At 41.7% G+C, this 27,743-nt stretch overlaps 1 protein-coding gene and 1 pseudogene across 4 annotated transcripts in view; one reads left to right on the top strand and one right to left on the bottom strand.

The window, feature by feature from the left end:
- The window catches only part of samd12 (sterile alpha motif domain containing 12), a 69,428-nt gene extending 48,752 nt beyond the window's left edge, over nucleotides 1–20,676 (bottom strand). The window contains exons 1-4 of one of the 4 annotated variants that reach the window (XM_042077320.1): nucleotides 20,276–20,676; nucleotides 19,458–19,590; nucleotides 8,697–8,899; nucleotides 1,637–1,766 (exon numbers count right to left, since the gene is read on the bottom strand). In XM_042077320.1, the coding sequence (XP_041933254.1) occupies nucleotides 1,637–1,766; nucleotides 8,697–8,899; nucleotides 19,458–19,521 (397 nt within the window). In that variant the 5' untranslated portion in view covers nucleotides 19,522–19,590; nucleotides 20,276–20,676. Of the gene's footprint in view, nucleotides 1–1,636; nucleotides 1,767–8,696; nucleotides 8,900–9,056; nucleotides 9,440–18,271; nucleotides 18,293–19,457; nucleotides 19,591–20,275 lie in introns of those variants that run through there. The other 3 variants (XM_042077322.1, XM_042077323.1, XM_042077321.1) reach the window with 3 other exon arrangements.
- Nucleotides 20,677–22,082: 1,406 nt separating this feature from the next.
- LOC121696175 lies at nucleotides 22,083–23,456 on the top strand (annotated as a pseudogene).
- The last annotated feature ends 4,287 nt before the right edge of the window (nucleotides 23,457–27,743 follow it).

Below are 27,743 nucleotides of genomic sequence, written 5' to 3'. Positions count from 1 at the left end.
GAGGAGGAAAAAGACCTATGCGCTCAAAAATAAACCAAAGTGCATGGGACTTGCACACTCTCATAATTAGCTGACCCCTAATTGGATGGATCTTGAGGTTTGGTAAAACCGTGCTGCTTGTTATGGTTTTTGGAAGGGAGAGTCAAGGCTGTTTTTTTCTTTCCATATTTCACCATTTATTTTCTCCTCATCAAGATATGGAAATCCGAGACTGAGCAGATTTAATATTCAAGCTCAGACTTGGATATTGAGAATTAGTTCAAGGCAACAAGGCCTACACACTTCATTCATATTCATGTTTATTTTTTGCCTCCTTTCTCCATCCTCACAATACCTCCTTGAGAATGGCATTACATGTATTATTACAACACAGATCCTCTTTGTTTACTTGAATCAAGGCGTCACGCTACGCATTCCATTATGCAAGCCCAAACGAGGGGGGAGGGATACAAATTGCATTGTGTGCCTAATCAGCGAGGCCTGACGTCTATTAAGTGGGTGCTGTTAATTAATGCCGCATTGTCAGATGCACTGAGTCACTTTCACACTCGGTGCATAAATTAAAGCTAATGGAAGCTGATGCCCAACCCTGCGTGCCATATCTGAAGATGATCGGAACATGACAGTCTATCGGTCGCCCTGATTTTTCTTTTTGCAACGAATCGATTGTTAGATTGACGACAGCACTTATGCGGGTCGTCGTCACAGAGTATGAGCAGTTGTGGGGTATGTGAAATGCACCGACCCACAAACAGTATGTGGCACAAGGCATACCAAGGTCACAAATACACAAGCGCCACACAGAAGCCTGAAGGCAATTATTTGAGACGAGGGCCACTTTGCTTAAATGCTAAAAAAAGCGCTAATGCACTTCCTGCTGTGCAAATGTGTTGCGTACTGTAAAAAACTCTCTGGCCCAAGGAGATGCCTGTGGCAGTAATAAACATAATACAAGCTCGCTTTTTTTTTCCAGGGAGAGGTGGCTAGACAACATGGCAATTAGCGGCCTTATCATTATATGCTTGCTAATGTGGCGGTGGGGGCAAAGAGAGGCGGCGTGACCTTGCAGAGAGAGGGCTTGTTACTGAGGATAAGCTACAAGACTATGGAGGGGAGGGGGAGAGAGAGAGAGAGAGAGAGAGAGAGAGAGAGAGAGGAGGGGACAGCAGAGAGAGAAAATATTCGAGAGACATTCTCCACTTGGCTTTTCTCAGCAAGGCTTTGGCAGAAAGACATAAGGCAGTCAGTCATCATCTTGCTTCTAGCTGACAAGCTCTCAACACCTCAGAAACCACGAGACCCCATGACAGCAGTGAGAGAGTGGGCTCTACTTTGAAGGCGGCAAATGGGGGTACGATCTACCAACAGCCCCAGAGTGCAACGCTGTCAGCTTGGCTCTTCAAGTCAAGTTTGACCACTGAATAGTTGGAACGATTAACTTTACATTATTTACAGACCTAGATTTCTCTGCTGGAACTACATGCAACCAAAAAAAGATCAGCTAACCTGAGGTCCACTTTAACATTTAAAGAACATTAGTATTCATTCCACGGTTGTCCTTGGGAAATGGCAGCTGTTTGTCCATTCTAACCACAGGTGAGCCCCAGGATGGTGGAAAGGTGATAGGTTTGCTTACCGGTGATGTCGTGCTGCTTGAAGGAGTCGCTGTAGATCTGGTGCTGGTTGGGGCAGTGCTTCTTCAACCACTTGCACACGTCCTGCTGCGTCCACAGGGCCACCGGCTTGGAGAGCTTCACATTTCCTGGCTTGAGGACAACAGATAAAAGAGCTTAGAGGCACCTGCAGAGCCGTCACTACAGCAGTCTGGGATCTAAGGGTTGGCGAGTAAAGTACAGATACAATTTAAGACATAGTTATTGAAATTCCACATAAGATGCAGCTTCTTTTATTGCATTTTTGCCTTTTGGTCCACAATGGTGTCTCATATTTCTTATCTCACAAGTTTGACATTTGAATCCCACTTTAGAACATGCTAAATATGCATTCAATTCTGTGCATGACATTCCTAACACCACAGTAAACACAGGCCTAATTAATTAACCTTAGCTAGTGAAGGATACAGAGTACATTTTGTATACAAATAACAAAACATTTACAAGATGATTGAGTGCTAAGGTGAGAGTGTGATTTTGAATACTGAATCAGTCAGTCCATAGACCAGACCTGACTTGCAGAGCAATAAGCCTTTTAAAGGTAAGTGCCAAATATCATTGGCTTAACAGTCAGGAAAAAACTTCCAGGTCTCAGTAAGGAGGGTCAGGAAGAGAGAATTGGGTTATCAAGGTATGAAGCTAAGTGGGTAAGAGTTGAGTGGACTGTTCCTGTTCTCTATGTCACACACACACACACACACACAGTCATTGACAGGCCATTCTTCTCTTCGTGAAAGGCCCTTGATTGAGAGGCAGTAAATGAGTGGCCTGTGTTTTTTTTGTTGTTGCTGAAGTGTGGCATGATTGAACCAGCCACTGTTGAGAAGCCACACACTCCTGCCTCCCCCTCAATCATCCTGTTTAAAGCATTATACGGTCTTAAGCTGTTTTTTTCTATCTCTTATCATGTGTCTCTTGTAAATCTTCAACTTTTACTACAAGGAATTTAACCATCTCAGTTATTAGTAAATAAGATTTGCTACATCCAAACTGTAATCTATTACATTATAACCACCTACTTTATTCCATTCTTTTATTTAGTTCCATTCTACTCTACTCTGTTATCTATGGTTTACAAGTGGGCAACCACCAAGGGCATAAAGAAGCATAATTATAGAGGAATCAGTGGCAGAATGTAAAAATGTGATATTAATGCTGACTAGTTAGTCCCCATAACGGCTGATGTTACTAAAAAATGGAAGACTTGCATAAAATGACACTACGGTGGGGATGACCTTTAGGATGTTTCGGGGAAAAATGTATGATGAGTCACTTCTAAAATTTCATGCCAAAATTATTACAGTATCAAATTGAATCCACATTGCCCATGCCAATGCCTGTTGGTGTCCAAGGTGAAGTATCCCTGCAGTCTGATCTTGATTTTCACAAATGTCTTCATTATAAGGTATATATATAGGTATCACACTGGAAAAATAACCCATTGAATTTACTTATTTGTAATTTGCACTTAAAATAAATGACATTTGAATGCAACATTTCTCTTTTGGATTACAAAATTGATTCATGCTGTGACTACCTTGTTCCAATGGAATAGTTTAAATTAACTTTACTTAAAATATACATGTCACTTCAGCTCTATAGGGTTCTATCTACAGCTTGAGGCATGTATAGAGTAGGTAATTAATATTGCAGTATCAATGCTAGTAGAAGATATTTAACAGTCACTGCTTTTTGAGATGGAACATTCTGAATAAGATGTGCCTCTGTAATCAGCAGCATTCATTATGGTTAGAGACATGACGCATGGAACCACAGTGATATCTTGTGCATGCTCAGAACCTCACACACTTAACACACTAATGGTGGGAACAAAGCATGGCTGGTCTCAAAGCATAATATAAGATGCAAGCCAGCTCCAAAATTCTACTGGTCCCTTAGCATAACTAAAATTAACAAACACGTGAACATTTTTGGCTACACTGATAGCTGCTTGATTGTACTTTTAAAGGCTTATGGGAACACAATTAAGTGGTGGCACCCAAGGAACACATGATTATTTGCCTTCTAAGGTGCTGCACATTAATCTTACATTATTCTGTTGGATACCTTACAGTGGTAAATATGTTGGTTCAATGTAAAAACATTGTGTTTTAAAGAGAAGTACAACTAGTTTTTAATTCCACAGTGGAAACAACATGAACTGTGTGTGTGTGTGTGTGTGTGTGTGTGTGTGTGTGTGTGTGTGTGTGTGTGTGTGTGTGTGAGAGAGAGTGGGTGTAAATGTGTGTGTGTGTGTGTGTGTGTGTGTGTGTGTGTGTGTTTGTGTGTGTGTGTGGGTGTGAGTGTTTCTGTGTGTGCATACATGCATGTGTGTGCAAACAATGGTGGTTCACATGCACATGTGGCAACATGACAACATGAACTGACAACATGAACTGTGTGTATGTGTATGTGTGTGTGTGTGTGTGTACATGTGTGTGTGTGTCTGTTTGTGTGTGTGTGGGTGGTTGTGTTTCTGTATGTGCGTGAATGCATATGTGTGCGAACATTGGTGGTTCACACGCACGAGTGGCAAGATGACAACATGAACTGACAACATTTACTGAGTGTGTGTGTGTGTGTGTGTGTATGTCTGTGAGTGGGTGTACATGTGTGTGTGTGGTTTGTGTGTCTGTTTTTGTGTGTGTGTGTGTGGGAACATTGGTGGTAAGTTGTAGGAGTGTGTGGAGATAGATGTCTTTTATCTCCTGGATGAAAATGATACTCTTTCCCAATCATTTCCTATGGCGGCCATTTTTGACCGTGAACAAAAAAAAGTGTTTCTAAGTTGAATAAATCACTCAAAATTCAAAGGAAGTAGTCCTAATCAATTCTATGTGTTCAAAAGCCTTTTGTGAAGGATATCATAAGATCTTGAGGCAATCTGATGAAAAATGCCATATTTATGGTACAGGGAATGTGTAAATCGGTCATTTTTGACCGGAACAGTGTTAGAAGGTTAATACTAATAAGCACTCATCAGCAATACCTGTCAAGTATTAAGTACCTTACATCAGAACTTTTGAAGATTATTCTGACAACGAAATGAGGTATGACGAACTCTTCAGACTGGTACCAAGGGATATTAGGCTCCTTTAGTTCAAAGTTATTTTATATAATGGCTCACATTTTTAGCAATCTTATCTTCAGAAAGGCTGTTTTAATTCAGACTAGGGCTAGTTCTTCAATGCTCTGTTTAACTGCACAGGGCCTCGCCAGCTGCCCTGCAGCTCCTCAAACAGAATGGGAGTGGATGCAGAGCCACATTAAGATTCCTGGGCCAATTAAAGCGGATGACTGACAGCACTGCACTGAGCAAAGAGAGGGATGAAATAAAGACCATGACAGGAAGGAAAAGTATAAAAACATTTTTAGATTTTCTCTCTATGTGTGTGTGTGTGTGTGTGTGTGTGTGTGTGTGTGTGTGTGTGTGTGAGAGAGAGAGAGAGAGAGAGAGAGAGAGAGACTGTATCACTCGGAGCTTTCTGTGCTTATGCATCTGTTTGTGAGAATTGCAGGCTACCTCTGTTTGTGCGGTGTGTATTTGTGCATGTGTGAGCTTTCACTGTGTGTGTCTATGAGAGAGAGAGTGTATGTGTATGCGTGTCATGTGTGTTCTTGTCATAATTAAAGACGTTATACAACTGAAGCGTTTTGTGCGTTACTATAGCAACGCTAGAAGGACGACTGAGAAAAATAAGAGTGTCTAAAGAGAAAAGAAACATGAAGGCAAAGAATCTCAAGTGAAAAGACAACCTGTACTGAATCAAACTGTGAGATTTACAGAAAATATAATGCATTTATTGTAATTTCATAATGAATATGATTTAATAACACTTATTACACTTAAAAATGATAACCTAATTAACTGCTACTCATTGTGTGCAAGGAATATTTTTTGCATTTGTTGTACTCTTCACATATACTACTAACAATAACAATAACCATCATCATCATTATTGTCAGTCCTGCAAAATGCTACTTCTTTGTATTATTATTATTACTTATTATTTGTATTAATATTTTCAATTTATACTGATCATATTCTTATGGCATGTTTAATGTGTTTTGTATACTTTTACCATGATGTGTATTTATTTTAGGTGCATCTGACCATTTTGGCTCATTTTGGCACATTTATATTTAATGTTTATTAATGTACAATGTCAATTTCATATATTAAATTCTGGTTAAAATGAAAATCATCATCATCATCATAATATCTGAATGTGGCCATTATTGGTTTCACTTTCATCATCTGCTATATCGGCATCCCTGACATCCCTTTACATGCAGTCAGAGTGCCACCCTGTGGACGTTCTATTTTCCACAGGACATAGACAGGGCTGATGTCTCCTCCGGACGGCCACTAGCAGTGCCCGTGTCCACGGACTGCCCTGCGCCTGCGGCGCTCTGAGATACACTGAGGCCCAGTGTCATTCCCCCTATCAATGTCTTTCAGTTAATTAACTGCCCAAGCTCCACAGATGAATTCAAAGCCAATCTTTCGCCTCTTTCTCTCTCTCTCCCCTTCTCCTGTGCTCTCTCTCTCTCTCTCTCTCTCTCAGTCCTGGAGCACAGAGGCAAAAAAAAGGCTCGCTGTTAATTATACCGTGGCGTGTGTTGATGAGGCCGTCTACACCGCGGGCAAGGAGGGAGGAAATCGAGGACGCATAGGGAATTGGCAATAGCTAAAAATGGCCGCTTGAAATTGGATTTGGATGCCGTGCAGCCATTGTGGCTCCCATCAGAAAGAACAAAAAAAAAAACATTATTACATAAGGCGGCTGTTGTGGATGAAGCTTGGTTGAACAGGGTGGGGTCGGTGCAAAGAGAAAATGCTAATACACTTTTGCAATGGGTCAGACCAGAGTGGGTCATACCTTGAGCTAAATGTATTGTAGGCCTTCATAAGCAAGGAGTGTCTGTGTTGTGTCTACCGTTTAGCATATGATTGCAATATAACAAAGAGACAGAAGGAAGTGATCTCAACTAAGCTGCTTTGTACAGAGTTCAGGAAACTCATTCAAGAGGTAACACAATTTCCACTCAGAATCTTCCTCAGAATCTTCCTGTCATAAGAGCCCCGTCACGACAAGTAATGAGAGAGACGAGACACGTCATTTCGGGTTCTTCCGCATTTCAGAGACACATTTGACAGGAACAGGAACAATAAGATGCCCTGATTGACGATAAGGAGTTCTTTTGTTTCATTTCAATTGTCTGGAGCCAGTTACAAATGATCTGGGTTATAGTTTGACCTTGTGAGCATACATGTGAGTACCTATCCATGCCCGTTTGAAGAAGTTCATGTTGTGCATTTTTTCCGCAGTAAAATAGTTTTTGCCTACAATCGATATACATTATATTTTTTAAGTAGTTTTACAGGTATGAAATACAAAACACTATGATGTTTTTTTTATCACATGCAGTAATTCAATTAAATTCAGAACTTGTGTCTCTGCATCTATGTATGTGTGTATGTGTGTATGTGTGTGTGTGTGTGTGTGTGTGTGTGTGTGTGCAGGCACGGGGGATACAGGGGATATGACACCCACGGTTTTGAAGAGACCGTCCCGCTCCCTTTTTATTAAGGGAAAAAAAGGTTTAGTTCATAACATCATAAACTAAACCAAGTTAAAGTTACTACTGTAGACCGTCTCCTGCTCATCCCGACGTTAGCTATTCTGTTTAATAACTCAACTAGCCTACTGCGTATCAACTAGTTTTCACTAATACAAGATGAGTAGGCTAACTCATTTAAGTTCTAAAACATTTCAGACATAATTTACAAGACACAATTAATGTACTTGAGTTACCTTGGTGCATAAATCCCTCAGACAGTAAAGGTAGGCCATCACTGTATCGGATACAGTGTATCTGATAGCGTTCCGGGGTGTCCTAAACTACCTTACTAGTGCCTGTCACAGACGTGAGGAGTTCTTTGAAGCTCGGGGCACAACAAGAAAAATCAAAATGAATACAGCAAAAGAAAAGAAAAATGTAAATTGTAAAAAGTTGACAGATATTGCATACGTCATGCAATAATCATGAAATCCCCCCATATGTCAGATAGCATGTTGCATGCATCCATGTATCATGCTATAATGGCTATAGCCCATTTTTTAATGGGTAAATGATTTAGCCTAATTTTGCATTTGCCTGAAGTTATTTAGCCTAGATATTATGTTTGCTTAAATATTTGACAGACATTTTAAATATGTTTAATATGTTTTAATTCATTCAATGTTGTTAATTACTAATAGTAATAGTAATAAGGACAAAGTAAGTTGCAAATCATTGTAATTGTCTGTTAATTGCTTTGGTCCTTACCATGTGTTCTGATACCTTGCAAAGCCATTACAAGGTGTTTCCTCACATTTACAACATTTCCTAACATTACATCAATATAGTGTTGATTTGGTTTACAACAATTTGACAACTTTATACCAGACAGTTAAAGTAGGCCTAACTATTTGATCATGTGTGTTTGGATCATAAGCATATGACCTGTATAAACTCTTGTTCATTCATGGCTTCATAAAATACCAACATCCCATGTAGCTGTTAAGAGTATTAAACTATTGGCTAAGCAGTGTGAAATAACTCAAAAATAATAAAAGTAGAATTTCATAGGCCTAAGTGTAAAAGCTGAGACTTCCCACATAGCATGAAGCTGGTCTGAGGGCAGATCTGGCATTCTGCCCATTCTACAATTTTGGGCATTTTGATCAAAATAGATTTTAAAATATTATCATGGTCGTCAGTGGGTCAGAAGTGGTGGTCCGATATCTGGAAGCCTGATTTCACTATCTGGGTTTTTGATCACAATTTGGTCCCCCTCATTTACCCCTCACACAAAATATATCCTGCGCCCCTGTGTGTGTGTGTGTGTGTGTGTGTGCATGTGTGTGTGCATGTGTGAGTGCATGTGTGTGTGTGCGAGAGAGAGAGAGAGAGAGAGAGAGAGTGAGAGAGAGGGAGAGTCTTCATCTCTTCCTCCAGTCTCTGGACAGTACTGACCTTAGAGAGTTCTGATTCTGAGACAGACCGCTGGGGTGGGGACCGCCGCTGGAACGCTGGACTCCGCTCGGGAAAGGTGGGACTACTCTCCTCGTCCAATCCCAGGCTCTCCTGCTCGATAGGCTCCTCCTCCAACTGAGAGGTGATGTCCTCCGAGCACACCTGGTGGTCGATGCCGTTCTGGCTCAGGTTGCAGTGGACAGCTATAGAAGGTAAACAAACAAACAAACACACAAACGGAAAAAAATGAGACAACCTGAAAGTCAGTACCATGAAAATAACACCAGATGGTGCTCTCACACCCCCTTAGAAGACATACCCAAATGCTAAACACCAAACAAGTTGTAACATACTCCTTACATCTAATATTGCGACGCATCTCTCATTTTGTGTCCAAACTCATGTAGGCTCACTGGCTCAAAGGATTGTTGAGGTTTCAAGAGAATCAGTGATTCCAATTTGTCTTCAGGATTTGGTGATCTGGTGTGTCAGTTTCACTCTAAATATCTTGTTACACGTCAGCCCACATATGTTCCAAACCAGTTTGTTGTGGTCTGATGTATTTAGATAAATGGAAGCTTTATCGCATCAGAAATTGAAGAGGGTTGTGTGGCAAAAGGGACTGTGAAAATCTCTCTCACACTCTGTAATTACAAACAAGCTTCTGGGTAATTTGCTCAGAAATCTGTGTGATGGATTTGTGTTCTAATGGTAATTCTGAGCACAGCACAGATTGAAACCTATCTAGATTATGGCATCAGTCATTTTACTGTAATTGTCACCGGAGTTTCAAAGTGTTAACCTGTAATAAATTGTTGGATTTAATAACCTGGTGTTCCCCTGGTTGAACAGTGCTTCAACACTAACTCACACCTATAATTATTAATTATGGTAGGGGAGAACCGGGACGAATGAAACACTTCTTAATTAAACGTAATTTACAAAGACATCGTAAAACACTGAAAGTTAATATTTTGTCACTAGCAACCTACATCTATCCTCTGTCAAATACAGTTACATTTACAGCTCTGAACAAAACCGTTCAAGAGTTATTTAAGTAGAAGTTTTGTTTCATTCGTCCCTCCTGGCTGGGACGAATGAAACAGCATGGGGGACGAATGAAACATACAGTTTAAATTATGTAAACTTCCCACAATTTCAATATTTGACAACATATCATGAATGGTACTTCAAGTATGTGTTATTTTAGATAGATTGCTGCCTGGTCGGGACAAATGAAACAGGTGTTTCAATCGTCCCGCCATAGACATTTAGCATTATAGGCTGTTTTGCATCCATTAAAAACAAACATGCAATGTGAACGTCTGGGATTGGGGAGAGCACTAAATGGTCTACTGAAAAAGCATGAAGTCAAACCTTTAAATGAAAAACACTCTTTAATAATAAAAAAAAAAAAAACGCTAATGGAGTAAACTTGTGACCATCAAAAATCGTTTATCACCTTTAAGTCCGTGATACCAGGACGTAACAGGAAGGCATTTGGCTGAGCAACGGAGGTTAATATGCTCTATGCTTTGTCCAAACGATGACTGTCTATCATCGTTGCACTCGGAGAAAACCGGAATGTTTCATTCGTCCCCCGTTTCAATCGTCCCGGTTGTACCCTATATGAGGAAGTCATACAAGGAAGTAGGGGTGTAAAGATTAACCGATACGTATCGGTATCCGTTTTTAACGTGTAAGATACGGCTACATCGATACGTGAAGCCCTGTATCGAAAAAAAAAACTGAAATGAACCAGTCGTTATATCGATTGACAAGTGGTTTGCCCCTAGGGGTCTGGACCTGCTATGTCTGTCAGTATCCACTAAGGGGCGCCAGACTTCAACATGTCTGGGCATGGTGAGGTAAAAATGAATACTCTGAATAATGCATCCTGATAACCTAACAAGCCAAAATAATTATGACTTAAACGAAACATAAATGTGTGTTACCTCACTAGTCCCTCTTTGGGATTAAATTCTCTTGCCCTGATTTTCAATTGGTGCAGGAGTAGGTCGACATAAAATAACCATGAGCATTACATTCATTTTCAAATCAGAGCCATTTCAGGAGCACAAATCCATGTACTACATACATGTGATGATTAGACTCTTGTACCCACTACCCTGTGAGACAAGTCCCCCCTCCACGACATCCCTCAGCTAAATGACAGGGTTATGGGAGAGGAGAGAGGACGAGGAGGAGGGGGAAAAATGACACTTTGGCTAAATCCATCACACTGGCCCGAACTTGAACCGCAGCCAGATGGTGGACGCTTGCCAGGGATCATTCCGGGCCGCTGCCAGCCGGCAATTACAAGAAACCCGACCAGGAATTAAAGAAAATAAAACCGTGCCCTTCCCCATAGCTGTCACCTGGGAAGGCGGGCAACTGCCACTCCCAGACGACACGCCATTCACGCTTTAAGGACAACCGGAAAACATCAAATGTCAGTGAAGCGCCTGTGAGTGCAGTGTCCTCATAAAGCTCCCAACCAAGGCAATCGGTCTACTGCTAAATTCCCGCAGGTTGAAACAGTGTGAAGATTTAACTGAGAAACATCTATCGGCAAAGGAAGAAGAATCGGTGATACTTAATTTGTCCCCCAAAGGGGTGATTTAGTTAGACCAAACAGTTATACAAGACTAAATATTTGTCTGCATTAGACACACACAAATTTACAAATATTTAATGGGTTGCTGACAAGGCCACACATGGTATGTTGTTTCCAAACTGCAGAGAACACTGTGGTGGCATTGATGTGCCTTCTGTGTCAGGCGATGAGAGACAAACGCTCCTCTTCAAACAAAGGAAACTTAGGATGCACGGCACGGCACCCCGCTTCAGCTCCAATTCTCCCCCTCTCCCCTCTCACTGCCTTTCCTCCCTTGCTCCATCTCTCTCTCACTCTCTCTCCATCTCTCTTTTTTCGCTCCAAACCTCGTTTTTCCCCTTCACGGAGCAGCACAGGGAACACGCCTTGTGCACACAGGCACTTCTATAAGCGGAGGGGTGAATTATGCATCATGCTACAGTAAGCGTGTTTCTTAAGTAGAGGGAGAGAAAAAAACAAAAAACAATCATGGTCGAGAAGAAGTGAGATCTAACAAGAAAGATAGGGAAGAGAAAGAAAGAGGTTAGAGTGGCACAGCACAGGGCCACAGCACACACAAGCACACAAGGGGGGGGGGGGGGGACGGGTAAGCGCAGGCCGACTGAGCACAGTCATGGCTCAGTTTCCCCCGATTCATGGAGAGGGAGGCTGATTTCACCGGCAGCCTGGGCGCAGCAGTGCTGGGTGGTATTGGTGGTGGGGAGGAGAACGTGTGGGTCGAGCGCCAGAGGGATGCTGCTTTTTTCTTTTTTCTGCAACCGTTCCTATAAATAGCTCGGAACATTCTCCCCTTTGGTGCTGTGACATGCGCAATGAGGGCGGAAAGAGAGAGAGAGGGAGCAGTAGAGAGAGAGAGAGAGAGAAAGAGAGAGAGAGAGAGAGGAGGAAGAGAAAAGAAAAGAGAGAGATGCATCACTGAGACATCGTCCAACCTCCTCCTCCACCGTGTTTTCCTCCTCCTGTTCTTGCTCATTCACAAACCCAGGGAGAAGACACGGGTGAGGTCCTGAATGAACAATCAGTCCCCGTTGCCCCCATCGCATAGACAGAGCCTCTGTGGCTTCAAAAAGCCCTCGCAGGCAGCCAAGCCCAGCAAAACCCATCCATAGACCGCTGTCTCCCCTGCCCTCACAGAGCTTCAAGGCGGGAACCTTGGTGATGTGTGATCCGAAGTGAAGTGGCCCTGCGTACTGTAGGGCAACTCTGGGCCTCAAAGTGGAGCACGGGGCCGTGTGTGTTTCGCAATCTCTCTCTTTTTTTTTGTGTGCCAACGACCCTGTGCGACCCAGAAAGCAAGCCTTGACAGGAAGACCAGCTGTGTGCCACGAGGGCCTTACCCTAATAAGTGTGTGTGTGTGTGTGTGTGTGTGTTTGTGTGTGTGTGTGTTTGTGTGTGTGTGCAGATGGGGAGCATGAGCCCAAGAACAGATTCTCCCTAAAGGTGAAGCCTGCTAATATGACAGAATATGCCACTTCAGAATCTGTGTGTGTGTGTGTGTGTGTGAGTGTGAGTTTGTGTGTGTGTGTGTGTGTGTGTGGGGGGGGGGCAGGTCAGAGAGTTATGACAGCTTCCAGGCAAAAGCTACTGACACATGGCTGCTCTTTCCTATGCCAACACTGTATGGGAAAATCCACAACGTGTAGATAGCATGGAGGGAGAGAGAGAGAGAGACAGAGAGAGAGAGAGAGAGAGAGAGAGAGAGGTGAAAAGAGATTGCTCTGGCTTTCTCTCCAGACAGTCAGTGAATAATTGACCCTTAAACACCCATCAACCATTTTGCCATCAATTACTTAATATCAACAATCCCTTTCATTGAGACACGGTGACAGGCTGTCTTTATTCTTGTATGAACAGAGAATGATTTGACTGATGGACAGAACAATACAGTATGTGTTCCCCTGCGCTAACTCAATTTACACTGAGAGAAAATTGGTGTGTGCGTCTGTGTGCGCGTCTGTGTCTGTGTGTGCGTCTGTGTCTGTGTCTGTGTGTGCGTCTGTGTGTGTGTGTGTGTGTGTGTGTGTGGGTGAGAGAGATATGTGTGTGTAAGTGTGCGCGTGCTCCAGAGGACACTCTTTAACAGCCGAGGCCACATCACTCGAGGTTCCTTGTTACAAACTGACTGAAGTTATAATTGAGCCCTTTGAAGAGGAGACAGATAGTGAGGGAGAAATCAAAAGGGAGGGAAGCAGAGGCGGCGAACATCACATCCCGGCCGGGTTGCACCTCGTCAAGCTCTCTGCAACCCCCCCCCCCCACCCCAAATTAAATGGGTCAGGCCCAGGCCTAGAGTTTGGGTCGAGATGCACTGGAGGTGCTGGGATTGTGGCTTGCGCTCTGGGTACTGGCCAGTCAGCGCCTGGCCCGGGTCGTTGGGCGTTCGTCCGTGAGAACCTGCCGGATGGGGATCTGGCTTTTTGCGCCGTCTGTCCCTTAATTCACACTGACAGCGCGAACGACATTAGCACTGTGCGAAAGGAGGAGAGAGCCCACCAACGGCCCACCCCCCCCCCCCCAAACAAACACACACACACACACACAGATGCACCCTGCTCTGCACTAATTCTCCCCCTCTACCCTTCACAAAAAAAAACAACAAAAAAGAGAGAAAACTGACCCAGTTTAAACAGACACTAACTGAGCTAAAAATGATCCCGTTGCTGAGTGAACCACTGTGTTACGGGGGGGGGGGGGACAATCACTTTGTGGCATGAGATGCAAAGGAAACGGCATATAGGAAGGCAGTATTAATAGATTTCAAAAACTACCAGATATGGACCATAAGGACAGCTATTAATATTTCAGAGAGGCGGAAGAACTTTTGGGCGCTTTTTCAGAACCCCTTCCTACTTTGAGAGACAAAGCGTGCCTTGATGTGACAGGCTGTTTACTAAAAATAGGCGATGGAGTTTTTTCAAGGTTTGTTGGCTGTGGGACAAAATACACTCTCTTAGGTATAATTATGTCTACCTCATACAAGGTAGACGTTTCACTTCAACTCAAATGTTCTGTATTATCAATTACAACAAGAGAATATGGTTAGTGTTTTAAATGTGACCTTTACAATTCTACAAAACATTTAATTTGGGGTTAATCAAAGCACTTTATCAAGGTATGCAAAGAAGAACTTTTAAAAGTTCCTCTTTAGGACATGGTGAAGAGGAACTGCATTTCCAGAGAGTGAATGCCAATCTCTGTAACTGTATATTGCAGTCACCTTCCAAAGCCCTACCATGAGGAACCTGGCATGAATTAATTATGACTCTTCAAAGTCTATAGCAGATGGGCTTTCAAATATCACCCAGTCATCACCTCACTGCCAACATTTCAACTCAAGCACTTTTCCTCAGCACTGTTAGCTATTCTGAATCACCCTAAATTGTCATACCAAGCACCAAACGACTGACGCACACATGCAAATACAAGACTGAAGGTCGGTATGGATTTCCATAGCAATGAGTATCGATTCGCTCCTTGTGCCAACAGCATTTTTTGAAGCGAACTTCTGTTCGAGCGAGTTGATTTAGTGTAACACTGACTGCTGGAATTACCATCGGCACGGTTTGCCTCATCTCTCGGCCATAACCATCGCTCACGGTGGCCATATCTTGCCGAGAGATGAGGGGAGGTTCATGGGAATTTTATACGACCCTTGCCTTGAAGGTATATGCTCATATTGACAGGAGAGAGGATATACTTTTAGATATCAAGGAGCTGTAATACCTCTTTTCTAGCATGATAATAATTTAATAATTAAGCATAACTCAAAGAAACTTTCCAAATACTAGAAGGGCACTTGGAGAGTGAGGCCGATCTTCAAATGCTAACAAAAGAGAAATATAATATAATTATTAAAAATCTAATTTGTGGATTCGCTCTGAGATTGAAAACCCACTCCAAAATTGAATGAGATAGATTAGGGGTGTCAACCTTATATTAGGCAGTGTGCTGGATTTGTTGGAATGAGAACTTGTGGGGGACGCCAATGTTATGGTCATTATCATTTTTCTACATGGGTATCAGAGTGTTGTTTGATGATATACTCATCTTTACTATACCCACTTATGAGCAAACAAGTACAGATAATGTAGGCCTACTGTTGTTATACACTGCTCTATCTTGAAATACCATATGCCATGTCAGTTTTTTTCAGCATTTTCCTTCCTGAGGATGATTTGCCTAATAAAGACAACAAATCAATGAGCTGTCTCGCGATGACATTGAGACACCCCCCTTTTCCCGACCCCACGCAGTTTCTTTCCATCACAATGGCTTGAGTGAGTCTACAGTGATTTGTGCACAGTTATGCCACACGACGTATCGTAATTCAGTCCCACTGCCTCAGCCTCCTTTCAGTTGAATATTAATAAGATCCAAAATTAAACTAGGCCTACACCTTCTTGCCCTTCTTCTTCTTCATGGGGAAGTGGCCTCGCTAGGAAAAATAGAATGGGCCACAGCTATAAATAGAAACATCATCCTGCAATCCATATTGATCCCAGACTCAGCGAATGTAATAAGCTCATGGATTCTGCATGAGAAGCTGAGATTTTTTCCGATTTCGAGACAAAGTACTGGCCTCTGCTACCTTGCTGAGTCAAAAATCCAATTAGCCACACATCCCAAAGTGCTAAATCATATGTAAGGGGCTCTGAGAACATTTGATCCCTTGTATCAACTCATTCTTCATTCACTGCAATTCCCAAGGGGCATTACTCAGTGTTATATAATACCTACTTTATGACCCTTAATGGAAATTAAATGGCTGCACAAGGAAGAGACACTTTTGTGTTTGTTTTTTCTTTCTTTCTCCATAGCTTCAAAACACAATCCTCTATCAAGTGCTCCAGGTAAGAAGCCGTTCAATCCCAATTCCCCCGAGGCTACCACCTCAAGGCCTCTGTGATGTGCTCGGACTCCCAACCAAGTCTGACCTAAACCAATGCTTTGGTGGCACACGCATTGGCAGCCATAAACTCAGGGTCTCCTGATCCCCCAGATGCATTAAAAAAGTTAAGAGAGGCCACTATAAAGGAACAACAAAGTGCCTGTCAGGATGCATAAGCCGCACTTCCCACTATCTGGGCCTCAATTTAGCCATCCCCTCTTAGGCTCTGACAAACAGTCTCTCCAGCAGCACATCACAGCCTTGGCTATGAGGGATATTAGGATTTATTTTTTACAGTGGACAAATAGCATCGAAGTGGGTCTGAACAAAGAGAGAGGAACGTCATAGAGGAAAGGTCTTGTTAAGAAGAAAGAAGAAGCCAGAAGCTCTAATTTTTGCAGGACAGATTTCACTTACTTCATCCTACTTTTTTCATCATGAGGCTTATCATCTATGAAACTAATATCAATGTAAAAGATGACAAAACATGCAGTTGTGTGTAACTGCACAACTCACAGACTGAATGTTTTTGTGGTACCATTGTAGAGGGGTACATTTCAGCTCTTTGTGCAGCTGGGGGTGGCACTGTAACACCATTGCATCATGAACTCATTCTGAGCAGTGACAAGGTCCTATTGTATCATGTATTTCTATCTCCTAAGCCTCTCTCATACTGCAAGGCCACTTGCTTTAAAAAAATCAAAGTTCAAAAACTAAAAAAAAAAACGTCCCCCCATTAACTCAAGATGCCGACCTACAGGCGAGATTGGCAGTGGCAGCCCATTCATAGTTTTCACAGAGGTATGGCCTGGAGTCTCTCAGTAGAGACCAGCTTAGTCAGTCTGATTCTCTGTAGGACAGAGATCTGAGGGGGGTTAGGGGCTTCGCTAATGACTAGAGTACCTTCAGGCTGCGCAAACTAGGAAATGTGGATGGTTGAATCAGCCGACTGAGGAGGGCGTTTCATTTGGGAACCTGCCCTTTCCATCACTCACTGGTACACTACGCTACCCAACCTCTGAAGGGGGTGGGCCATGATGACACAGCACTCACTCAGTTACACGCACCAGACAGTTACATTTACATTACGTTTATTAATCTAGCGGACGCTTTTATCCAAAGCGACTTACATATGTCAACTATATTACAAGGGCCATTGTCCCCGGAGCAATTCGGGGTTAAGTGCCTCGCTCTTAACAAAACGGTGGGAGCCGGGTATTGAACATACAACTGTTACTAACCTACAGCTACCAATCTAGAGAACCCACAAGGTCTTTTGGCCCTGTCTTACTGATCACCATTCCAAAAATATAATCGAAAAAGACACAATTATTTGGCATTATTCTAAATGTCCTGGCCCTTCTTTATGAACATGTAGTAACAAAGAATGAAATCCAATCCAAGTGCAATTCATCTGGCATTTTACATGAAAACCAATGGCTTTGGTTTTGCTAGAATGTAAATAATACATCTGGAACAACAACGCTTACAGTAACTATACAGAAGGTATATGCTCATATTGACAGGAGAGAGGATATACTTTTAGATATCAAGGAGCTGTAATACCTCTTTTCTAGCATGATAATAATTTAATAATTAAGCATAATTCAAAGAAACTTTCCAAATACTAGAAGGGCACTTGGAGAGTGAGGCCGATCTTCAAATGCTAACAAAAGAGAAATATAATATAATTATTAAAAATCTAATTTGTGGATTCGCTCTGAGATTGAAAACCCACTCCAAAATTGAATGAGATAGATTAGGGGTGTCAACCTTATATTAGGCAGTGTGCTGGATTTGTTGGAATGAGAACTTGTGGGGGCCGCCAATGTAATGGTCATTATCATTTTTCTACATGGGTATCAGAGTGTTGTTTGATGATATACTCATCTTTACTATACCCACTTATGAGCAAACAAGTACAGATAATGTAGGCCTACTGTTGTTATACACTGCTCTATCTTGAAATACCATATGCCATGTCAGTTTTTTTCAGCATTTTCCTTCCTGAGGATGATTTGTAGTGCTATGTTCAATCAATTTGTAATATGATAGATATCGCTTATTACACATTGTTGAAGACAACTGGATGTGAATATCTTTTTTTTTCAATATTCCCTTCCTGCCCAAAACATCTGAGGGGTCGTGTGAAACCTGCTGGCGGGCCTGATCTGGTCCCCAGGCCTTATGTTGGACACCTCTGGTCTAGATGAAAATCGATCTGGTAGTTTTTGTGTAATCCTGCTGATAGACAGACAAATCACATCAAAAACATAACCTTCTTGGGAGAAGGTAACAAAAGTTCAAATCTGCCATTCAGTTTTCTTTCTGCGTAAAGTCTGAAAAGGGATGGAGGAAAACACACCATAATGAGGCAAAATACCTCAGAGTTTAAAACCTGAAGCGGCATGTTTGATCAGCTTCAGCATTTCACCTGCTATGAATCATTAACACCATCTGCCTACAGTCCATCTTTCAGTGTGTTCTGCTTCCACAGGAAGTAGAGAATATGACAACAGGAAGTTCTTCTTAGGCCCTAGGCTTACTGTAACCATAATGATGACACCAGAATTTCACCTGTCCAGTTTCAGTCACATCAGTTTAAGGTAAGAGGTCACACTGGTGGTGTACTAGTCAAGCAGACAGATCCTCCAACCAAATAGTGTCACTATTAAGATGACAGGTATCATCCTGAACTTAACCTGGCTCAAGCTTGTAATAATTAATATTATTAGTCAGCCATAATGGAACATTGTTAAAGTTGCCTTGAACCAAGTCTGCTTATAGTACAAATACTCAAATTCTCTGTCAAGTCTCACAAATCAGCACATGTATGCTGTTCAATTATTTTAAAAAGAAAGAATGTCGTGATCTGACAATAAACAAAACAGGTTGATACATTCGTAACAGAAGATTGTTATGCTGAAATACATGTTGTTTCGACCGTGCTCCATAATTTCCAAAACAAAACAATCGGGTCTGTTAGGCTACATCACATAACGCCTCATTAATGCTTGCTGGCCGTGTGGATGTCTGTGTGTGCCTAACCTAGGCTGTGGCGAGGGTGATGTTGGCCAAAAACACAGGTTGGATTACCTAAAGTAACTTACACGTAGACAATTCGAGAACACACAGCCGCTGGAGCGAGTTTGTCAGCGGACTGATACCAATGATAAGGAACCGGTTTGTCATTATCTAGCATGCACATACATGGTTCCTGACACTTGTCTTCTAATGACAAATCGGCACACCTACCTCGCATAGGATTCTGAATCCATAGAATGCCCCCTATCAGGTGAGGTGACTGCCCGAGCATCATGTCTGCAACCGCTTAATGATGCGCGTCTGGCTTTTGGTGGATGTCCAGTGGTTCACACGCCTGGCAAAACTATCAAGCAAGGTATCAATTTCGGCCATGTTGCTGCAGGTTAGCCCTCATGGTTTAACTCCTGGGGAGTCACGATCATACAAAGGGGCCTCGAAGAGGGCTCAAATTGACACGTTGTGGTGCCCTGCCAATGAACAGCAGATTTCTGTTCCTCAACGCTTCCAGGTTGCTGAGTGGACAGCGAGGCTGAACTTACCAACACTTATCAATTATATTACGAAACGTGTTGCACTATTATGCGCATCAGTTGGTTGTGCCTATAGTATACTAACGTCCAGCAACCGCTTTGCTGCTGTATTTATGACGATTTAGCCAAAGCACTTTCCGAAATCTCTGTCTATGTCCATGCGTTATTGACGAACGAGTTCGCTGAGAGAATGAAGACGCTCAATGATACACAATATTCGCTAATCTTCAAAGAATGTGACTCGGTTAATCTCAGCTCATGCAGGCTCCATTCAGACCATCACAGCAATGTATACTGTGGACGTGTACTAGGAAGACAAAGATCTGCTGGAGAGCCGCTACTAACACTAGCCAATCATAGACTAAGCTCGCCGGTCCAGCATCCACGCTTGACTGTGCACCTTGTTTTTATCATGGACGTACTATTCATCCCTCACTGCAGAAAAACAGAGATATTCATTCAGTTTGGAAACGCGACATAATAGTTTGCCATGCTTACCTTCAACAGCCATTCTGCTAGTTCTCTAATTCGTTCATAGTTCACGCGGGCGCAATTTTGTTGTGTTCAGTCTATCCTCATTGTACACAATCGTATCGCTTGTTAACACTTGCTGCAGGCAAGCCACTGTCAAGTGGAGCGCACCGCAAATAACTGAACGCTGTTTGCTCGGAGAATTGTGGGGGCTGTAGTTATTTACCCAAGGTGGGTCTGTGCGGTGGGTGAGGCTGTAATTGGTCAGTTGATCAGTGATGGGAAAGGGCTGCACACATAGCAACAGTGAGATCTTGTAAGATAGCACACAAGTCCTTATGTGTTTTGGGATCTTTCTCTCTTTTTTGTGAATGCAGGAACACTGCGCAGCTGTGAGATCGATAAGGAAAGATAAGTTTGTTCTTTTGAGAAGTCAGTAGAGCCAGCTCAATGAGTTTGTCTCTTTCCTCGCTGTGACGTCTGTGCCGGTGGATGTAAGCAATTATTTTGACTCCAGTTTGTTTCAGAAAGAGGAATAAATAGTGCACGGAGTCGTGTGATTGGCTTTCAATTCCTTCCACATAATAATGCCCCTAGCCTACTCGCTTCACTTACTACCGGGCCTTAGGCCTACGGCAGTTCATTTAGAATGTAGATCTATAAACATAGAACATAGCTCTAATCAATATTATTTCAGTGGTGAAGATGACTAGTCTAGAAATCTAGACGCACCCAGCGGCAACAAATTACATTTGCTTCCAGGGCTAGAAGATGACATGGACTCTGTTTCGAGGTGGTTTAGGAAGGCCAGGGCCAAGTTGAACACCATTTCTATCCTGGGTGCAGAGATCAAGGTGGTTGAAGAGCTACAGATCCCTGGCTCTCCAACCTTGACATCAGACCGGATTGGATGTATAACACTGGTGGTCTACAGGAAGGGACAGGGCAGACTACTTATTTAAAGAAGTTTAGATCGGTCCTTTAATGTGTGCAGCTGTTTTCCATATATTTTATCGGTCTGTGGCAATATCCATCCATCCATTTAAGAAGCTAGAACCAGTTTGATTTAAGATAACTTAGTGATGCAAAGGATTAAAATGAATGTAAGCCAAAAGTCACTCAAGGTTCTGTGATATTTCAAAACCTGAAAAGGTATTGGCCCAATTCTTTCCCATTATTATAGATATTCTTTCTATTCAAATGTTGAAATAGATTATATAATTCGTTCTATTCAAATGTTGCATTCAATTTAATGTTAAACGTGACAAAGTTGTAAGCACCGTTTTTAAGGGATTTAATTGGAAATAACCATAAGTTGAACCAGAAAGACAAACATTACTAAATTCTAGTCACAATTGTTTTCCACCTCATGGAATGTGACGCAAGAATGCTATAAAGACAATGTAACAAGGCATGCAATGGACACAAAGACTCGTTACTCATCGCCTATTTAAAAGCACTAGGCAAACAGGTATATATGTGTCCCCTAAGCAGTCTCCAGTCTGAACAGTCTCCTTCATTACTTTAGAGTTCTCTCCCAGGAGGCATTCTAAGCCTCATCCCTTTGCAAAGACGGTGAGTATACTTTCAAATAGGTGAACCCTATATTTAATTGCCCTGTATTTCTTATTTCGTATTCCTTTTTCTATAGCTGTTCTTGTAGATCAGTTTAGTTGTGGGTAAAACAATCTTAACAGGCTTAAAAGCTTTTTTTGGAGTGCCAAATATTAGTATAAGCAGAGAACCTATGTATTTCAGATAGGTCTTGCATTTTAGCAAATGGTTCATATGGTGCTTTTCTTAGCATTCCATATTTATTCAATTCGGGTTTGTAATGATTGCTACTCCTTTTGTTATTCATACAGATGTTCAAACTCGTGGCTCTGTCACTTCTGTCCAGGGTGAGTATCTGTGCTTCCATACTGCGGGTGTTCGAACTTACACACTCTGCCATAGCATTGTATAGTCCTATTATAGTACATATCCTGCAGATCTCACAATAAGCTTCTGTCAAAATAAACATCCCCAAAGATCCTGAGAGAATGTCATATCTGACCTTATCAGTCAGTTTTCAGCCAGACAGACTGTGCTGAGGGCAGGAGCTTTGGTGATGACTTAGATGTTCTGGACATGCGTTTCCTTGTCTTCACAGGTGCGGTGGATTACTACTCGTTCTCTGTGCCTGTTGGCAGAGGCACTGGCACAGCCTACGCCACCTCTGGAGAGGGACGTATCACTGCGGTCAGAGTTTGGGAGCAGAACAATAACCAGATCACCGGGTAAACATCTCACAGTCCCTGCATAAAAGCTGCATGCAAAAATGGATGTCATATGTTTTGCATTATATTTTCATGTTGAATAACATGTACCTCTGATGCACATAAATAAACTTTTATTAAATCCTATGAATTACTGTAATTAGCCTACTCTAAGTGTAGGATGCCATGCCATCAAACATCAAGATCTTGATATTCAAACGTTGTTTATTTATCTTCATTCTTCTGTATTTATAGTATATATTTATATCTGTATATTTATTGACTTCTATTCTCTCTGCATAGGTTTCAGCTGAAGTATGGTTTCGCCTGGACTCCTCGTGTAGGCCAGAATAGCACGGACAGAGTGGAGATAACTCTCTTTGACAACGAGGCCATATAGTGCAGGTGTCTGGGAAATACAACCCCAGCAGATTCATACAGCAGGTGGTGTTTGTGACTAGCAGGGGGCGCTTTCTCTCAGCTGGGCAACCCAGTGGACTGTCCTTCAACCACTACCCGACAGACAGTGGCAGCGAGCTCCGCATCTTGAGTGGCCGCTTCGACCGCAACGGCATCACCTCTCTGGGGGCACACTGGGGAAGAGTGGACGTGTCCAATAGCAATGCACTGGCATAAATACAGAGCTAACACCAATGCAATGCTGATATAAATGATTGTGAATTCCTGTGCGAATGTCCTACTGAAAGTTTTCAAACCTCAGACATTTTTGATCTCTCAGCTATAAACTTTTCTATTTTTGTCAACATAAATCCTATATTTCATATAAATGCTATCCTCTACTGAAATCTGTAATCAAACCTTAAATTGTTTCTGGAATAAATGTAAGTTTTAAAATGCAGTGGACCTTTCATTATCTTTTATTGTGTATGCTGAGATTTAAAGGGACACCAGGCAATGTTGTTGTGTTAATTAATCATCTTCGTAAGTTGGTATATGGTTAAATGACTCATTACAGGGTGAATGAAGACTTTCTCGCCCGCCCCTACTGCCTGTAGGAAGAATATGCCGCTTGCAAGTTCAGTGTATCGTACCCGCCGACCTTCAGTCTCACAAAGTCTCAGACATCGCGAGAAGCAGGATCAGTTTACATCCTGCATCCCCAGCACAGAGGCAGGCTAACTAGATGTGTGATGAAACTCGACCAGAAATATGCTGGGAATTTCCATTATTTAGATGGCATCTGATAGCAGAGAAACAGTAAATGAATGTGATATCGGAGAAGAGAAAAGGAAAGAAGATGAACACTTTGTTCATCACCTTGCATGCATATGATGCCTCTATTGATCTCTATTCATCACACATATAATAAAAAAAGATCAAATGGATTGATAAAACAATAAAAAATAGAATAAATATCAGTGGTAATATCTGAATAAACACTTGGGATAATGCGTAAAATGTAAATGAAAAACAGAATGTGATAACCTGCAAATTACGTAAACCCATGTTTAGTTGCAAAAGGAATATAGACAACATATCAAAATGTGAAACTGACAAATTATGGTACTTCATAAAAATATATTATATATGGTATTTGATGCCAGCAACACACCTTAAAAAATAGGGACTGGAACAAAAAAAAGGCTAGGAAAGTTTGTAATGCTAAAGAAAACAAAAGGTGAAAAATGTACGCCTAATTAAGTAAACTGGCACCATGATTGGGTATAAAAAAAAAACATCCCAGAGAGGCTACACTGGCTGTGCAACTGAAGCATTCCATTCACGTTGTGTCTGCCGCAACAATTAGCTTCCCCTGAGGTGGTAGCGGTGCGTACATTTGAAAAAATTAGACCAGTCTTCCAAAATTATTTTTTATGCTACGCGAACGGAGCGCTTCAGTTGTGCAGCCAGAGTAGCATTCTTGTTAGTCTCTCAGAAATGAAGATGCAGAGCTATTCAGTGTGTGGGAAGATATTGCAACAATAAAAGAGTATTAATCCTCAATGGGAAAAAAGTGATTTCATCATCTAAGGTATCATTAAAATACAGACAGTCCAGATAAATCTTTGTATTCAAAGGACATGGCTGAAAAACAGTATTGAATGGCTGTGGTCTTCAGGACCTCCGATGGCACAGCAACAAAAACAGATCTGTTTGTGGAAATCTTTGCATGGGCTCAGGAACGCATCCGATAACCGTTGTTTATGAAAAATGTTAATTTTGTCAGTTAATTTTGTCCTCGGTTTCCATGGTAGCTCTACATGGGTTAGCCCAGATGGGCTGATGATGGGTGCTTTATGGGCTCCATGTAGGGATTAATACATGGGTAACCCAGGTTTGACCCATCTAGGGCCTACAGGAATCTGCCCAGGTGGAGGCATATACTGACAGTAGGCATTCAGATGTACTTAGTATTGTGACATCAATGTTAATGGAAGATCATTTTGAGATTAAAGACTTCAAAGATGAAGTCTTGACATGAAACATTCTGAATATTACTACAAAGTGACCGAGGCCGCAGCATCCAAATAATTTAGCTACGTTGTCTAGGGTATGAAGTTTATAGCTGAAATCTTCGCAACGCAACCCAAATGGAAAACCAAAAAATGCTAACCTACACACTGGCCCTATGTGGTGTAAAGACGTAGAAAGTAAGACTTCTAAATGTGTGTGTGTGTGTGTGTGTGTGTCAGCTTGGCAGAGCTCCAGTGAGAGGTCACTTGGCCTGTGGCTCTCACTGCCCCGGTATAGCTCACTACCAACGCGCTTCCTGGATAGCACAAGCGTCGGTTTTCTTAATATGTTCAGTTAGTTTTCTTGTGGTGGTGGTGTAAAAATCCAAATGAAACAAATGAGACAGGTCCAAGTTTGTCGGGCACACAACAGGCAAACACACATGAGGGCAACACGGGCCGACAGTCTTTTCACAAAGGTCTGAAACTAATTGTGAGCCATGATTGCAGGACAGGTGTGCATTTAACCAAATTACCACCACAGGTGACATCACTGAAGCCCCGCCTGTCATGATGTGCTTTCCCAACAGTGTGCCTAACTTGTGCCCAAAATTCAGAAGCATTCATTGGGGTGGAAAATATGCATCATAGAACCACTTATACGTTGTGCATGTTCAATACCCATTCATGGTTGGGAACAAAGCATGGTTCATCTGAAAGCATACATACGATACAACCCAGCTCCAAATTGATCTCTACATAAATCTCTTTAAGAAAATCCATATGAAAACTTTTGGCAACATGGATAGCTGTGTGTTTATCTCAGTGTTCTTGGCTCATGGGAACTCAATGAAAAGGTGACACTACTGTGTCTCAAACCGCATACTTCTGTTAGTACACTGCTAGTGTGCACTGAGCACTTGCTTTGGTAGTGCCCACTTTTCGATGGTTAGCGTTTTCCCAAAAGCAACACTTATGTTAAAAAAAGATTTACTGGAATTGATGCCTGTTGGCGCCCGTTTAGTGTAAGTAGTGTCCATTGTTCCACACTGAGCTTTTTGACAGTCATTAGGGCTTCATCCGGGTACTTTCAGTGCACTGAGTTTTGGCACTATCTGCACAATATACTATACTAAGTATTTGAAGTGTGCAAGTAGGCGGTTTGAGACTAGACATCCCCTGTGTTCATTTGCCTTCCTGGTACAGTACTTAGGTGCTTCACACTGATCTTACATGATTCTGTTAGATAATTCATTGCTCTGGCAAAATAACATTGTGTTTGAAAGAAAAATATGAGTTTCTATAATTTCATGTTTTATGGTTTAGTAACTGTGACAAACCCTCTTCCTTTTTTTCACAGTATATGCGTACCTTATGTAAGTCAATTAGAATAATGGATTGCTCAATTAATATGACTATTTGAACACAATACAGTTGATCTTCAATGACGTTCGTGCTCTGTTCGTTTCCGTTTCCTAGTTCGAGGAAGTGAAATGCATTAACTGAACCATTAAACTGAGCTCAAGGCCAAGCCTGTTCTACTGGTTTAAATATAATCCTGTGTATATATGACATGAATGTGTAGTTACAAATACACGTCATTATCTTGTTACTACACCTTTTCCTTTTGTCACTTGTCACATGCATTGCCTATAAAAAGTATTCACCGCCCTTGGATATTTCCCCTTTTATTGATTTTAAAAATTGAATATTGGACAATTTAATGGGGCATTTTTTTACAATAATGTACACATACCCCTCTTTAAAAAGTGAAAGCAGATTTCTAAGTAATGTTAATTTATTAAAAAATATATAATGCAAAATAAGAGACTGCATATATTCACCCCCTTCAAGTCAATATTTAGTAGATGCACCTTTGGTTGCAAAAGATTATCTGCATGGATCTGCCCTTTTTAAGTCCAACCACAGATTTTCTATAGGATTAAGGTCTGGACTTTGACTTGGCCACTGGTACAGGATTTACATATATTTTGCTGAATTAATTTTACCTTTACCTTTACAAGCCATCCAGGGACTGCTGTTGAGAAGCATTCCCACAGCATGATGCTACCACCACCATGCTTGAAATTAGAGATGGTGCGTTTGTGATTATGTTCAGTTTTTGGTGTCCACCAAACATAGAGTCTAGTCTGATGGCCATAAAGCTTAATGTTGGTCTCATCGTACCAAAGAACTTTCTTCCATTTGACCTTAGAGTCTCCCAAGTCTTTGGGTGAACTTAATTTGTGATTTAATAAGGGCTTTGCCACTCACATAGACCTTTGACTGGTGAAGAAATCGGGCAATAGTTGTTGTATGCAGAGTTCCCATATCAACTGCTGAAGCTTTTCATTTCTTCAGAGTTGTCATTGGTCTTGTGGTGGCCTCCCCCACCAGTATTGATCTTGAATGGCCACTCAATTTTTGGGGACGACCTGCTCTAGGCAGATTCACACATTTGCCATATTCCTTACTTTCCTTAATGATGGATTTCATTGAACTCCAGAGGATGTTCAGTGATTTGAATTTTTTTTTGTATCCATCCCCTTACTTATGCGTTTCAATAACATTTTCTCAGATTTGCTTAGAGTGGTACAGTATTTTGTCATTGTGGTGGAATTGTAGCCAGGAATACTGATTAGACTACTAGCATCAATTGACTTGACTGCTGTTGATTTAGGTCAGTCATTTTAAGATGGTTGAATATTTATGCAACCACTTATTCTACATCATATATTTTTTAATTAATTAATTAACATTCTTTATAGAAGTCTGCCTCCACTTTGACATTTGTAAATTATTGTAAAAAAGGCCAACATACTG

Source organism: Alosa sapidissima, chromosome 21, assembly GCF_018492685.1.
Source record: "Alosa sapidissima isolate fAloSap1 chromosome 21, fAloSap1.pri, whole genome shotgun sequence".
NCBI classification, from domain to species: Eukaryota; Metazoa; Chordata; class Actinopteri; order Clupeiformes; family Clupeidae; genus Alosa; species Alosa sapidissima.
This window is presented reverse-complemented; position numbering and strand designations above follow the sequence as displayed.